General features: G+C 39.7%; 1 protein-coding gene across 1 annotated transcript in view; it reads right to left on the bottom strand.

The window, feature by feature from the left end:
- The window catches only part of LOC128699290 (Activating transcription factor-2), a 180,420-nt gene that overhangs the window by 151,562 nt on the left and 12,852 nt on the right, over positions 1 to 16,006 (bottom strand). Inside the window, exons 3-4 of the mRNA XM_070100800.1 lie at positions 5,702 to 5,816; positions 1,014 to 1,147 (exon numbers count right to left, since the gene is read on the bottom strand). Of these exons, the coding sequence (XP_069956901.1) occupies positions 1,014 to 1,147; positions 5,702 to 5,816 (249 nt within the window). The remainder of the gene's footprint in view (positions 1 to 1,013; positions 1,148 to 5,701; positions 5,817 to 16,006) is intronic.

Raw genomic sequence — 16,006 nt, 5'->3', positions numbered from 1 at the left:
CAGAGACAGTGGCAATCATCCATTTTTCAGATACTGTACAATAACATCAACTTCACTCTATGACAATATTGATGCAAATGTTTAAAGGAGGGATTTGGGATATTTGCTGTTTGAAGTGACATCTGAACTGTCATATCTGCATACCTTTGCAAAGACAGTGATTATGTATGAATGATGGTGAAAATGGTGAATGATGGTAAAAGCACTTCTTTCTTTTTAGGGTCACCCTGTCTCAGTGGGAGACGGCCAGCATGTTAAAAAAAAAAATGGCTTTTTAGGGTATATACCATTTGACAGAGTGGAAGATATACTACTAAAATAGAAATGATTTTGGTTGGCTTCAGAACTGTAAGTAGTTAGAAACTGGGCTCAAATAAGTGAAAATATCCGATTTTTGCCAATTTTCCTGAGGATGGGTAAGGACCCCTACACCCACCTCTCCTGTCTGTTTCTCTCTCTCTTTTTTTTTTTTTTTTTTTTGGGGGGGGGGGGGGGAGGGGGGGATTAATATGTCTGATTCAATTATTCAGACACTGCAAACCATGACCAATCATTCTTGGCTATATTTTAATATCCGAGAAATAGAGTAAATCTTCAATTTTGTGATTTTGAATTCAAAATGAAATACAAATATAAGGAGAGGCCTGGGGACATGATTAATGAACAGAGGAAATGTTTTAGTGCCTGGAATGTCCACATTGTTAATTTTGGACTCCCTTTCTAAATTGGTACTTAATGAATGTATAAAATTTAACAAATACCAACTTCTGTGAGCTTTACAGGATAGTTGTAATAGTTGAATGGGCAGTTTCCTGTGCTCAGTCGATATACTGGAAGGCATAGTGATGAAAAAGCTAAGAATTTGGTTTGGTGGAGCAATGGAATTGGCTTAAAATAGGACTCAAAGTGGGCAAAATTGCCAGTGTGTAAATGTGAAAAATTGAAGTCCATATTTTCATTAAAGCAACAGGAGAAAAAGAATTATTTCAAAAATCAAAAGAGAAATTTGTTACCTCACTGATTGAGTGATGTGATCTAAGAAGTGATGCTCTTCTAAACTGTTCATCAAATGGATTTAGACTTATTTCCTGGAAAAGTCCCACTTCTTCACACTGCCTTAAGAATCTTGTTGGAGTAGGTGTCTGGTCTATAAAACAAGAGAAGCAGTTAGAAAAACATATACAAATTATATGTATTGTTTGTACAGGAAACCCTCCGGAGAATAAGCACCAAAAAGTAAACTATAAGGATGAGGTAGAGATTATTCATCAGTACTTACTGTATTTCACAAAAATTTACAAAGCTTCAGCTTTCAATTGTTTTTGTATAATGTATTCACAATCTTTATAGATGGGGTTGTAAAAGAAGTAAATGCTAAAGTGTTGGGGAGAAGTGTGGGATTAAAAGTTAAAGAATCTACTACAAAGTGGGAGATGTCACAGTTGCTTTTTGCTGATGACACCGTGCTTTTGGAAGATTCTGAAGGGAAGTTGCAGAGGTTGGTGGGCAAATTTGGGAGGGTATGTAAAAAATTCAAGAATTCATAGTGTGGAAATTAGGAGGAGGTGTGGAGTTACTAAAAGTATTAGTCAAAGGGCTGAAGAAGAGCTACTGAAGTGGTTTGGTCATTTAGAGAAAATGGAACAAAGTAGAATGGCTTGGAGAGCATATAAATCTGTTGGGGAAGGGGGGCGGGGTAGGGGTCATCTCCAAAAAGGTTGGAGGAGGTTTTGTGGGCAAGGGGTTTGGACTTCCAGCAAACATGCATGAGCGTGTTTGATAGGAGTAAATGGAGACGAATGGTTTTTGGAACCTGACAAGCTGTTGGAGTGTGAGCAGGGGAATATTTTGTGAAGGGATTCAGGGAAACCGGTTAGCCAGATCTGAGTCCTGGAAATGGGAAGTACAGCCTCTCCTCACTTAGTGACATACTTGTTTACCAACAACTCGGACTTACGATGGGCTCTCTGACCAGTATGCATACCTAAATAATGTATATTATTTAGGTATGCATACTGTTCATGCCACATCTTTAGAATACTACACTGTAATTTTTATGCTGACCTAAGACAATTCATGGAAAAACTGCAAGAATACAGAGGCCTGGTCTGGGAACAGGTCAGGGGGGCAGTGACCCCCAAAGCCATGATAAAGTAATCAGGCATCACACAAGAAATAAATACTTTAAGTATCTTTCTGATATCCCTCATCTTTAATTACACCATGTATCCCTTGTCATTCTTTAATCCTGCCTCAAATTTCAAATTTATTGATTATTTTTAAAATCTATTACATTATTATTAATACTACTGCTTTTTATTCTACTGTATAATGATTTTTATCCTATCCATTTAGCTTTTAATTTTTGTGAATTAGACATAAGTGCAATATGTAGGTACCTCCATTTTGAAGACAAGCTTCCAACTAGTGGCTTTCTCAATTCAAATCAGAGCTTATTAACTAGAGACAGTAGTCGATGACATACTTAGTCCCTTGAACCAGGTGTTCACTGCCTTAGTCTTGATGATGATGAAGCATAAGCAAAAAGATGAACACTTATATACTAGCCCAAGTCTTGGGAATGACCTACAGTCACTAGTGGGTCCTGCCCACTGGTGACAATGACTTTGCTGTGCCTCCTCTCACTCCAGCATGCATACAAGTGTTCATCTTCCTGCCTATGCTTCACATTCATCAAGACTTAAGATGGTGAATACATGGGCTGAGGGACTGATTATCTCATCTTCTACTGTCTCCAGTTTCAAAACCTTCAAAGGCTGAGGAAGTGCTTACCCCATCTTCTACTGTTTCCAGTTATAAGATACCCAGATGTTGTACACGTGTCTAATTCACCTACTTGTCAGTACTAGATACTATTAATTTTTTTTTTTCAACAAACCAGCCGTATCCCACCAAGGCAGGGTGGCCCAAAAAGAAAAACGAAAGTTTCTCTTTTTAAATTTAGTAATTTATATGGGAGAAGGGGGTTACTAGCCCCTTGCTCCCGGCATTTTAGTCGCCTCTTACAACACGCATGGCTTACGGAGGAAGAATTCTGTTCCACTTCCCCATGGAGGTAAGAGGAAATAAACAAGAACAAGAACTAGAAAGAAAACAGAAGAAAACCCAGAAAGATGTGTATATATACATATATATGCTTGTACATGTATGTGTAGTGTGACCTAAGTGTAAGTAGAACTAGCAAGACGTACCTGAAATCTTGCATGTTTCTTCTTCTTTCTTTCAACAAACCGGCCGTATCCCACCGAGGCAGGGTGGCCCAAAAAGAAAAACAAAAGTTTCTCTTTTTTAAATTTAGTAATTTATACAGGAGAAGGGGTTACTAGCCCCTTGCTCCCGGCATTTTAGTCGCCTCGTACAACACGCATGGCTTACGGAGGAAGAATTCTGTTCCACTTCACCATGGAGGTAAGAGGAAATAAACAAGAACTAAAAAGAAAATAGCAGAAAACCCAGAGGTGTGTGTGTGTGTATATATATGCTTGTACATATATGTGTAGTGTGACCTAAGTGTAAGTAGAAGTAGCAAGACATACCTGAAATCTTGCATGTTTATGAGACAGAAAAAAGGACACCAGCAATCCTACCATCATGTAAAACAATTACAGGCTTTCGTTTTACACTCGCTTGGCAGGAAGGTAGTACCTCCCTGGGCGGTTGCTGTCTACCAACCTACTACCTAGAAGATACCATTAATATTATGACATTAATTTTTATTCATGCATAATTAAATAACATTAGAAACCAACTCTTTTCACCTGTGAGCTGTGACCAGATCTTATCTGTCAATATCTTACCCTAAACTCACAAGTTTAAACAGCTCCACAAACATGTATATTATTCAGTAATTTTGATCCTAGTATAAGGTGTCTGAAATTTTTTGCATCTGGACTTCTCGCAAAATCTGTTCTAGTTTTCACTTTGTATGATAATAAAAAATTATTACAGGCATTCCTCACTTAACGATTAAGTTCCGTTCCTGTGACTAGGGCATTAAGCGAACTGGTCGATAAGCAAGAAGCATACTGTACTGGAAGTGGGCCTGTGTCAACCATCTTTACATATTGCTGTAATGTCACCCTTGCACCATTTATATCATTTTTAGTACATTTTTAAATGTTTGTGCTGTAGTGTACTGTATACTGTAATAAACATAATTGAGGAAATTAGCTCTAATATACATTACTTAGGTTTGCATACTAGTTGCAGAGCTGGTCATAAGTCCGAGCAGTCATTAAACAGGTAGGTCATTAAGTGAGGAGTGCTTGTATTATGCATTTTGTGTTCAAGATCATATATCTACAGTATATCACTCTAATATAATGTTACCATTCATGAGATATAATGATCAGAATAAAATGAGATTTGGACATGGGAATGCCACTGAGCCAGACAAAATTGGATTATCAAATCTATTCACTGACTGCCCATCACTTAAAATGTTAGGCAATCAAAATTAATAAATGCAGAATCTCAATATGCAAATAAATATTAGAATTATTGTTATAATGTTTAGAAACACACAAATTATCATGAATTTTAATCAAAGTTGCTCTTAAAACTGCATTTTAAAGGGAAAGTTGAGCAAAATATTGCTCTATTATACAAATTGAAAATCTTTGATGTTTGATAACACTTTTGTGTTTCACTAATTTTATATAACATTGTAATGCAATGTAATGTATATACAGTGGAACCTCAAATATCGAACTTTCTTCGGTCCAGAAGGCTGTTCGAGTGCCTTTACCGAATGAATTTATTCCCATCAGGAATAATGTAAATTAGATTAGTCCATTTCAGACCCTCAAAAATACACTTACAAAAGCACTTACAAAAATACACTTACATAATTGGTCGTGTTGGGAGCAGTTCGATTTTTGAGGTTCCACTGTACACACAGTCAACCCCCTCTGATCTGAACCTAGTGGAATGGGAGGCTTATAGAATAAGTGACAAATATAAATACAAGCAAACCTCGATTTAAGTAGCCTTTTTCTATGTTATCTCTGAGCATCAGACTAAGTATTATTCCCCACCTCTATGTGCATAAAAATTCTTAACCTCATTGTTTATCACCTCAAAAATTAAAAAAAAATAAAATTCCATTTTTCTTCTTAAGCCATAACATACTTCAGTCTGACCTGTGTATGAAGAGTGTTACATGTACTGAACACTGTTATATAGTGTCACAGTAGTTATGGCACTTTTTATGTACATATTGGACAACATTTCTCTGTTCAAGCAAAAGTACTTATCTGTCAGAAACCAAAAATTATTTTAACATACCATTTTTTATTCAGCCATCCCACGGAATTAATGATGCATGCCTGTACTCTTGTTTTTAAGGCTCCCCTTCCTTGAAAAATGGAGCAGAAAAAATGCTGGGAGCAGGGGAGAACAAGAGGCCACAATTGCAAAATGAGACAAAAAAAAATTTTAAAAAGTGCCAAAAGGATGCTAGAATGTTTATCTTCACCAAACGGGGATGAATACTACACTAGGGTCCAAAAGAACATAAGGAGGTAGCAAGTGCTATAACCACTGACAACAAATTAAACACAAAACATGACACCAGAAGAAAAAAGAATAAGAAAAAAAAAAAAAATTTGTAACCCAATATGGGTAACACTACCGGGGATATCTAACAGCATCAAGAAACAGATGAAAAATATGACCTTACCAATAATAAATCCATGATGCTTGACTAGAGATGGAGTGTGATGTTCTCCATTGACTGTGAGCTGCATTTCGTGGCGTCGACGATGTACCATTAAGTGATCCTCATTAGTAAAGCTCTGTGGAAAGTATTATTAGCAGAATTATATTCTGGTTCACTTCTACAATAACTACACTACTGCTGAATTGCTGAGACCTATAATGAATAAATAATGACAACATTTGTTCTAATATAGAAGAGCATACTGCAAATAAGTAGTGAAAGAACTGATGAATGTGATTCTTTTTTGGGGTCACCCTACCTTGGCAGAATACAGTCAGAGCAATAAAATAACTTTATTATTATTATTATTATTTTTTTTTTTTTATTATCACACTGGCCGATTCCCACCAAGGCAGGGTGGCCCGAAAAAGAAAAACTTTCACCATCATTCACTCCATCACTGTCTTGCCAGAAGGGTGCTTTACACTACAGTTTTTAAACTGCAACATTAACACCCCTCCTTCAGAGTGCAGGCACTGTACTTCCCATCTCCAAGACTCAAGTCCGGCCTGCCGGTTTCCCTGAACCCCTTCATAAATGTTACTTTGCTCACACTCCAACAGCACGTCAAGTATTAAAAACCATTTGTCTCCACTCACTCCTATCAAACACGCTCACGCATGCCTGCTGGAAGTCCAAGCCCCTCGCACACAAAACCTCCTTTACCCCCTCTCTCCAACCTTTCCTAGGCCGACCCCTACCCCGCCTTCCTTCCACTACAGACTGATACACTCTTGAAGTCATTCTGTTTCGCTCCATTCTCTCTACATGTCCGAACCACCTCAACAACCCTTCCTCAGCCCTCTGGACAACAGTTTTGGTAATCCTGCACCTCCTCCTAACTTCCAAACTACAAATTCTCTGCATTATATTCACACCTCACATTGCTCTCAGACATGACATCTCCACTGCCTCCAGCCTTCTCCTCGCTGCAACATTCATCACCCATGCTTCACACCCATATAAGAGCGTTGGTAAAACTATACTCTCATACATTCCCCTCTTTGCCTCCAAGGACAAAGTTCTTTGTCTCCACAGACTCCTAAGTGCACCACTCACTCTTTTCCCCTCATCAATTCTATGATTCACCTCATCTTTCATAGACCCATCCGCTGACACGTCCTCACCCAAATATCTGAATACATTCACCTCCTCCATACTCTCTCCCTCCAATCTGATATTCAATCTTTCATCACCTAATCTTTTTGTTATCCTCATAACCTTACTCTTTCCTGTATTCACCTTTAATTTTCTTCTTTTGCACACCCTACCAAATTCATCCACCAATCTCTGCAACTTCTCTTCAGAATCTCCCAAGAGCACAGTGTCATCAGCAAAGAGCAGCTGTGACAACTCCCACTTTGTGTGTGATTCTTTATCTTTTAACTCCACGCCTCTTGCCAAGACCCTCACATTTACTTGTCTTACAACCCCATCTATAAATATATTAAACAACCACGGTGACATCACACATCCTTGTCTAAGGCCTACTTTTACTGGGAAATAATTTCCCTCTTTCCTACATACTCTAACTTGAGCCTCACTATCCTCGTAAAAACTCTTCACTGCTTTCAGTAACCTACCTCCTACACCATACACTTGCAACATCTGCCACATTGCCCCCCTATCCACCCTGTCATACGCCTTTTCCAAATCCATAAATGCCACAAAGACCTCTTTAGCCTTATCTAAATACTGTTCACTTATATGTTTCACTGTAAACACCTGGTCCACACACCCCCTACCTTTCGTAAAGCCTCCTTGTTCATCTGCTATCCTATTCTCCGTCTTACTCTTAATTCTTTCAATAATAACTCTACCATACACTTTACCAGGTATACTCAGCAGACTTATCCCCCTATAATTTTTGCACTCTCTTTTATCCCCTTTGCCTTTATACAAAGGAACTATGCATGCTCTCTGCCAATCCCTAGGTACCTTACCCTCTTCCATACATTTATTAAATAATTGCACCAACCACTCCAAAACTATATCCCCACCTGATTTTAACATTTCTATCTTTATCCCATCAATCCTGGCTGCCTTACCCCCTTTCATTTTACCTACTGCCTCACGAACTTCCCCCACACTCACAACTGGCTCTTCCTCACTCCTACAAGACGTTATTCCTCCTTGTCCTATACACGAAATCACAGCTTCCCTATCTTCATCAACATTTAACAATTCCTCAAAACATTCCCTCCATCTTCCCAATACCTCTAACTCTCCATTTAATAACTCTCCTCTCCTATTTTTAACTGACAAATCCATTTGTTCTCTAGGCTTTCTTAACTTGTTAATCTCACTCCAAAACTTTTTCTTATTTTCAACAAAATTTGTTGATAACATCTCACCCACTCTCTCATTTGCTCTTTTACATTGCTTCACCACTCTCTTAACCTCTCTCTTTTTCTCCATATACTCTTCCCTCCTTGCATCACTTCTACTTTGTAAAAACTTCTCATATGCTAACTTTTTCTCCCTTACTACTCTCTTTACATCATCATTCCACCAATCGCTCCTCTTGCTGCTGCTGCTGCTGCTACTACTACTACTACCACTATTACTATTTTTTTTCTACTTCAACAGCCATCTCCCACCTACACTGGGTGACCTGAATAAGAGGAAACACTTTCACAGTCGCTCATCCAATCAGTGTTTTGCCAGAAGTGTACAGATCATCTTCCAAAATGCAACATCCCCACCTCTCCTTCAGAGTACAGGCACTGTACTTCCCACCTCCAGTACTCAACTTCAACTAACCCATTTCTTTGAATCCCTTCACAGATGTTACCCTGCTTACACTCCAACAGCACATCAATTATAAAAACCACTTGCCTCCATTCACTCCTACATAATGTGCTCACACAAGTCTTGCAACCACATACAGACGAGTACATCTAATTTTGTTCCTTATGGATAATTATGTACAACATTAACTATCATTTGCGAAAAATTTTAACAAATAATTAACTGAATATAATAATGATTTATTAAATTATGTGTTAATTATAAGTTAAAAATATTAGAGGAAAGTTATTAAATGGAGAGTTAAGAGGTATTGAGAAGATGGAGGGAATATGTATTTTGAGGAATTGTTAAATGTTGATGAAGATAGGGAAGCTGTAATTTCGTGTATAGGACAAGAAGGAATAACATCTTCTAGGAACGAGGAAGAGCCAGTTGTGAGTGTGGGGAAGTTTGTGAGGCAGTGGGTAGAATTGAAGGGAGTAAGGCAGCTGGGATTGATGGTATAAAGACAGAAATGTTAAAAGCAGGTGGGAATATAGATTTGGAGTGGTTGGTGCTTTTATTTAATAAATGTATGGAAGAGGGTAAGGTACCTAGGGATTGGCAGAGAGCATGCATAGTTCCTTTGTATAAAGGCAAAGGGGACAAAAGAGAGTGCAAAAATTATAGGGGAAGAAGTCTGTTGAGTCTAGTAACCCCTTCTCCTGTATACATTACTAGAGTTGAAAAGAAAAAATTTTCTTTTTCTTTTTGGGCCACCCTGCTTCGGTGGGATATGGCCAGTTTGTTGAAAGAAAGAAAGAAGTCGGTTGAGTATACCTGGTAAAGTGTATGGAAGAGTTATTATGGAAAGAATTAAGAGTAAAGCAGAGAGTAGGATAGCAGATGAAGAAGGAGGCTTTAGGAAAGGTGGGGGTGTGTACCCTATTATGGAAAGAATTAAGAGTAAAGCAGAGAGTAGGATAGCAGATGAAGAAGGAGGCTTTAGGAAAGGTGGGGGGTGTGTACCCAAGTGTTTACAGTGAAACATACAAGTGAACAGTATTTAGATAAGGGTAAAGAGGTTTTTGTGGCATTTATGGATCTGGAAAAGGCATATGACAGTGTGGATAGGGGGGCAATGTGGCAGATGATGCAAATGTATGGAACAGGAGGTAGGTTACTGAAAGCAGTGAAGAATTTTCACGAGGATAGTGAAGCTCAGATTAGAGTATGTAGAAGAGAGGGAGATTATTTCCCAGTAAAATCAGGCCTTAGACAAGGATGTGTGCTGTCACCATGGGTGTTCAATATATTTATAGATGGTGTTGTAAGGGAAGAGAATGTGAGGGTCTTGGCAAGAGGTGTGGGGTTACAAGATAAAGAATCTAACACAAAGTGGGAGTTGTCACAATTGCTCTATGCTGATGGCACTATGCTTTTGGGAGATTCTGAAGAAAAGTTGCAGAGGTTGGTGGATAAGTTTGGTAGGGTATGTAAAAGAAGAGAATTAAAAGTAAATATAGAAAAGAGTAAGGTGATGAGGATAATAAAAAAATTAGGTAACGAAAGACTGGATATCAGATTGGAGGGAGAGAGTATGGAGGAGGTGAATGTTATTATTTTTTATTATCACACCGGCCGATTCCCACCAAGGCAGGGTGGCCCGAAAAAGAAAAACTTTCACCATCATTCACTCCATCACTGTCTTGCCAGAAGGGTGCTTTACACTACAGTTTTTAAACTGCAACATTAACACCCCTCCTTCAGAGTGCAGGCACTGTACTTCCCATCTCCAGGACTCAAGTCCGGCCTGCCGGTTTCCCTGAATCCCTTCATAAATGTTACTTTGCTCACACTCCAACAGCACGTCAAGTATTAAAAACCATTTGTCTCCATTCACTCCTATCAAACACGCTCACGCATGCCTGCTGGGAGTCCAAGCCCCTCGCACACAAAACCTCCTTTACCCCCTCCCTCCAACCCTTCCTAGGCCGACCCCTACCCCGCCTTCCTTCCACTACAGACTGATACACTCTTGAAGTCATTCTGTTTCGCTCCATTCTCTCTACATGTCCGAACCACCTCAACAACCCTTCCTCAGCCCTCTGGACAACAGTTTTGGTAATCCCGCACCTCCTCCTAACTTCCAAACTACGAATTCTCTGCATTATATTCACACCACACATTGCCCTCAGACATGACATCTCCACTGCCTCCAGCCTTCTCCTCGCTGCAACATTCATCACCCACGCTTCACACCCATATAAGAGCGTTGGTAAAACTATACTCTCATACATTCCCCTCTTTGCCTCCAAGGACAAAGTTCTTTGTCTCCACAGACTCCTAAGTGCACCACTCACTCTTTTCCCCTCATCAATTCTATGATTCACCTCATCTTTCATAGACCCATCCGCTGACACGTCCTCACCCAAATATCTGAATACATTCACCTCCTCCATACTCTCTCCCTCCAATCTAATATTCAATCTTTCATCACCTAATCTTTTTGTTATCCTCATAACCTTACTCTTTCCTGTATTCACCTTTAATTTTCTTCTTTTGCACACCCTACCAAATTCATCCACCAATCTCTGCAACTTCTCTTCAGAATCTCCCAAGAGCACAGTGTCATCAGCAAAGAGCAGCTGTGACAACTCCCACTTTGTGTGTGATTCTTTATCTTTTAACTCCACGCCTCTTGCCAAGACCCTCACATTTACTTGTCTTACAACCCCATCTATAAATATATTAAACAACCACGGTGACATCACACATCCTTGTCTAAGGCCTACTTTTACTGGGAAATAATTTCCCTCTTTCCTACATACTCTAACTTGAGCCTCACTATCCTCGTAAAAACTCTTCACTGCTTTCAGTAACCTACCTCCTACACCATACACTTGCAACATCTGCCACATTGCCCCCCTATCCACCCTGTCATACGCCTTTTCCAAATCCATAAATGCCACAAAGACCTCTTTAGCCTTATCTAAATACTGTTCACTTATATGTTTCACTGTAAACACCTGGTCCACACACCCCCTACCTTTCGTAAAGCCTCCTTGTTCATCTGCTATCCTATTCTCCGTCTTACTCTTAATTCTTTCAATAATAACTCTACCATACACTTTACCAGGTATACTCAGCAGACTTATCCCCCTATAATTTTTGCACTCTCTTTTATCCCCTTTGCCTTTATACAAAGGAACTATGCATGCTCTCTGCCAATCCCTAGGTACCTTACCCTCTTCCATACATTTATTAAATAATTGCACCAACCACTCCAAAACTATATCCCCACCTGATTTTAACATTTCTATCTTTATCCCATCAATCCTGGCTGCCTTACCCCCTTTCATTTTACCTACTGCCTCACGAACTTCCCCCACACTCACAACTGGCTCTTCCTCACTCCTACAAGACGTTATTCCTCCTTGTCCTATACACGAAATCACAGCTTCCCAATCTTCATCAACATTTAACAATTCCTCAAAACATTCCCTCCATCTTCCCAATACCTCTAACTCTCCATTTAATAACTCTCCTCTCCTATTTTTAACTGACAAATCCATTTGTTCTCTAGGCTTTCTTAACTTGTTAATCTCACTCCAAAACTTTTTCTTATTTTCAACAAAATTTGTTGATAACATCTCACCCACTCTCTCATTTGCTCTTTTACATTGCTTCACCACTCTCTTAACCTCTCTCTTTTTCTCCATATACTCTTCCCTCCTTGCATCACTTCTACTTTGTAAAAACTTCTCATATGCTAACTTTTTCTCCCTTACTACTCTCTTTACATCATCATTCCACCAATCGCTCCTCTTGCTGCTGCTGCTGCTGCTACTACTACTACTACCACTATTACTATTTTTTTTCTACTTCAACAGCCATCTCCCACCTACACTGGGTGACCTGAATAAGAGGAAACACTTTCACAGTCGCTCATCCAATCAGTGTTTTGCCAGAAGTGTACAGATCATCTTCCAAAATGCAACATCCCCACCTCTCCTTCAGAGTACAGGCACTGTACTTCCCACCTCCAGTACTCAACTTCAACTAACCCATTTCTTTGAATCCCTTCACAGATGTTACCCTGCTTACACTCCAACAGCACATCAATTATAAAAACCACTTGCCTCCATTCACTCCTACATAATGTGCTCACACAAGTCTTGCAACCACATACAGACGAGTACATCTAATTTTGTTCCTTATGGATAATTATGTACAACATTAACTATCATTTGCGAAAAATTTTAACAAATAATTAACTGAATATAATAATGATTTATTAAATTATGTGTTAATTATAAGTTAAAAATATTAGAGGAAAGTTATTAAATGGAGAGTTAAGAGGTATTGAGAAGATGGAGGGAATATGTATTTTGAGGAATTGTTAAATGTTGATGAAGATAGGGAAGCTGTAATTTCGTGTATAGGACAAGAAGGAATAACATCTTCTAGGAACGAGGAAGAGCCAGTTGTGAGTGTGGGGAAGTTTGTGAGGCAGTGGGTAGAATTGAAGGGAGTAAGGCAGCTGGGATTGATGGTATAAAGACAGAAATGTTAAAAGCAGGTGGGAATATAGATTTGGAGTGGTTGGTGCTTTTATTTAATAAATGTATGGAAGAGGGTAAGGTACCTAGGGATTGGCAGAGAGCATGCATAGTTCCTTTGTATAAAGGCAAAGGGGACAAAAGAGAGTGCAAAAATTATAGGGGAAGAAGTCTGTTGAGTCTAGTAACCCCTTCTCCTGTATACATTACTAGAGTTAAAAAGAAAAAATTTTCTTTTTCTTTTTGGGCCACCCTGCTTCGGTGGGATATGGCCAGTTTGTTGAAAGAAAGAAAGAAGTCGGTTGAGTATACCTGGTAAAGTGTATGGAAGAGTTATTATGGAAAGAATTAAGAGTAAAGCAGAGAGTAGGATAGCAGATGAAGAAGGAGGCTTTAGGAAAGGTGGGGGTGTGTACCCTATTATGGAAAGAATTAAGAGTAAAGCAGAGAGTAGGATAGCAGATGAAGAAGGAGGCTTTAGGAAAGGTGGGGGGTGTGTACCCAAGTGTTTACAGTGAAACATACAAGTGAACAGTATTTAGATAAGGGTAAAGAGGTTTTTGTGGCATTTATGGATCTGGAAAAGGCATATGACAGTGTGGATAGGGGGGCAATGTGGCAGATGATGCAAATGTATGGAACAGGAGGTAGGTTACTGAAAGCAGTGAAGAATTTTCACGAGGATAGTGAAGCTCAGATTAGAGTATGTAGAAGAGAGGGAGATTATTTCCCAGTAAAATCAGGCCTTAGACAAGGATGTGTGCTGTCACCATGGGTGTTCAATATATTTATAGATGGTGTTGTAAGGGAAGAGAATGTGAGGGTCTTGGCAAGAGGTGTGGGGTTACAAGATAAAGAATCTAACACAAAGTGGGAGTTGTCACAATTGCTCTATGCTGATGGCACTATGCTTTTGGGAGATTCTGAAGAAAAGTTGCAGAGGTTGGTGGATAAGTTTGGTAGGGTATGTAAAAGAAGAGAATTAAAAGTAAATATAGAAAAGAGTAAGGTGATGAGGATAATAAAAAAATTAGGTAACGAAAGACTGGATATCAGATTGGAGGGAGAGAGTATGGAGGAGGTGAATGTTATTATTTTTTATTATCACACCGGCCGATTCCCACCAAGGCAGGGTGGCCCGAAAAAGAAAAACTTTCACCATCATTCACTCCATCACTGTCTTGCCAGAAGGGTGCTTTACACTACAGTTTTTAAACTGCAACATTAACACCCCTCCTTCAGAGTGCAGGCACTGTACTTCCCATCTCCAGGACTCAAGTCCAGCCTGCCGGTTTCCCTGAATCCCTTCATAAATGTTACTTTGCTCACACTCCAACAGCACGTCAAGTATTAAAAACCATTTGTCTCCATTCACTCCTATCAAACACGCTCACGCATGCCTGCTGGAAGTCCAAGCCCCTCGCACACAAAACCTCCTTTACCCCCTCCCTCCAACCCTTCCTAGGCCGACCCCTACCCCGCCTTCCTTCCACTACAGACTGATACACTCTTGAAGTCATTCTGTTTCGCTCCATTCTCTCTACATGTCCGAACCACCTCAACAACCCTTCCTCAGCCCTCTGGACAACAGTTTTGGTAATCCCGCACCTCCTCCTAACTTCCAAACTACGAATTCTCTGCATTATATTCACACCACACATTGCCCTCAGACATGACATCTCCACTGCCTCCAGCCTTCTCCTCGCTGCAACATTCATCACCCACGCTTCACACCCATATAAGAGCGTTGGTAAAACTATACTCTCATACATTCCCCTCTTTGCCTCCAAGGACAAAGTTCTTTGTCTCCACAGACTCCTAAGTGCACCACTCACTCTTTTTCCCTCATCAATTCTATGATTCACCTCATCTTTCATAGACCCATCCGCTGACACGTCCACTCCCAAATATCTGAATACGTTCACCTCCTCCATACTCTCTCCCTCCAATCTGATATTCAATCTTTCATCACCTAATCTTTTTGTTATCCTCATAACCTTACTCTTTCCTGTATTCACCTTTAATTTTCTTCTTTTGCACACCCTACCAAATTCATCCACCAATCTCTGCAACTTCTCTTCAGAATCTCCCAAGAGCACAGTGTCATCAGCAAAGAGCAGCTGTGACAACTCCCACTTTGTGTGTGATTCTTTATCTTTTAACTCCACGCCTCTTGCCAAGACCCTCGCATTTACTTCTCTTACAACCCCATCTATAAATATATTAAACAACCACGGTGACATCACACATCCTTGTCTAAGGCCTACTTTTACTGGGAAAAAATTTCCCTCTTTCCTACATACTCTAACTTGAGCCTCACTATCCTCGTAAAAACTCTTCACTGCTTTCAGTAACCTACCTCCTACACCATACACTTGCAACATCTGCCACATTCCCCCCCTATCCACCCTGTCATACGCCTTTTCCAAATCCATAAATGCCACAAAGACCTCTTTAGCCTTATCTAAATACTGTTCACTTATATGTTTCACTGTAAACACCTGGTCCACACACCCCCTACCTTTCCTAAAGCCTCCTTGTTCATCTGCTATCCTATTCTCCGTCTTACTCCTAATTCTTTCAATTATAACTCTACCATACACTTTACCAGGTACACTCAACAGACTTATCCCCCTATAATTTTTGCACTCTCTTTTATCCCCTTTGCCTTTATACAAAGGAACTATGCATGCTCTCTGCCAATCCCTAGGTACCTTACCCTCTTCCATACATTTATTAAATAATTGCACCAACCACTCCAAAACTATATCCCCACCTGCTTTTAACATTTCTATCTTTATCCCATCAATCCCGGCTGCCTTACCCCCTTTCATTTTACCTACTGCCTCACGAACTTCCCCCACACTCACAACTGGCTCTTCCTCACTCCTACAAGATGTTATTCCTCCTTGCCCTATACACGAAATCACAGCTTCCCTATCTTCATCAACATTTAACAATTCCTCAAAATATT

The sequence above is a fragment of the Cherax quadricarinatus genome, chromosome 74 (assembly GCF_038502225.1).
Source record: "Cherax quadricarinatus isolate ZL_2023a chromosome 74, ASM3850222v1, whole genome shotgun sequence".
In the NCBI taxonomy this organism is placed as follows: Eukaryota; Metazoa; Arthropoda; class Malacostraca; order Decapoda; family Parastacidae; genus Cherax; species Cherax quadricarinatus.
The sequence above is the reverse complement of the archived record's forward strand: the minus strand, read 5'-3'. Positions and strand labels throughout refer to the sequence as shown.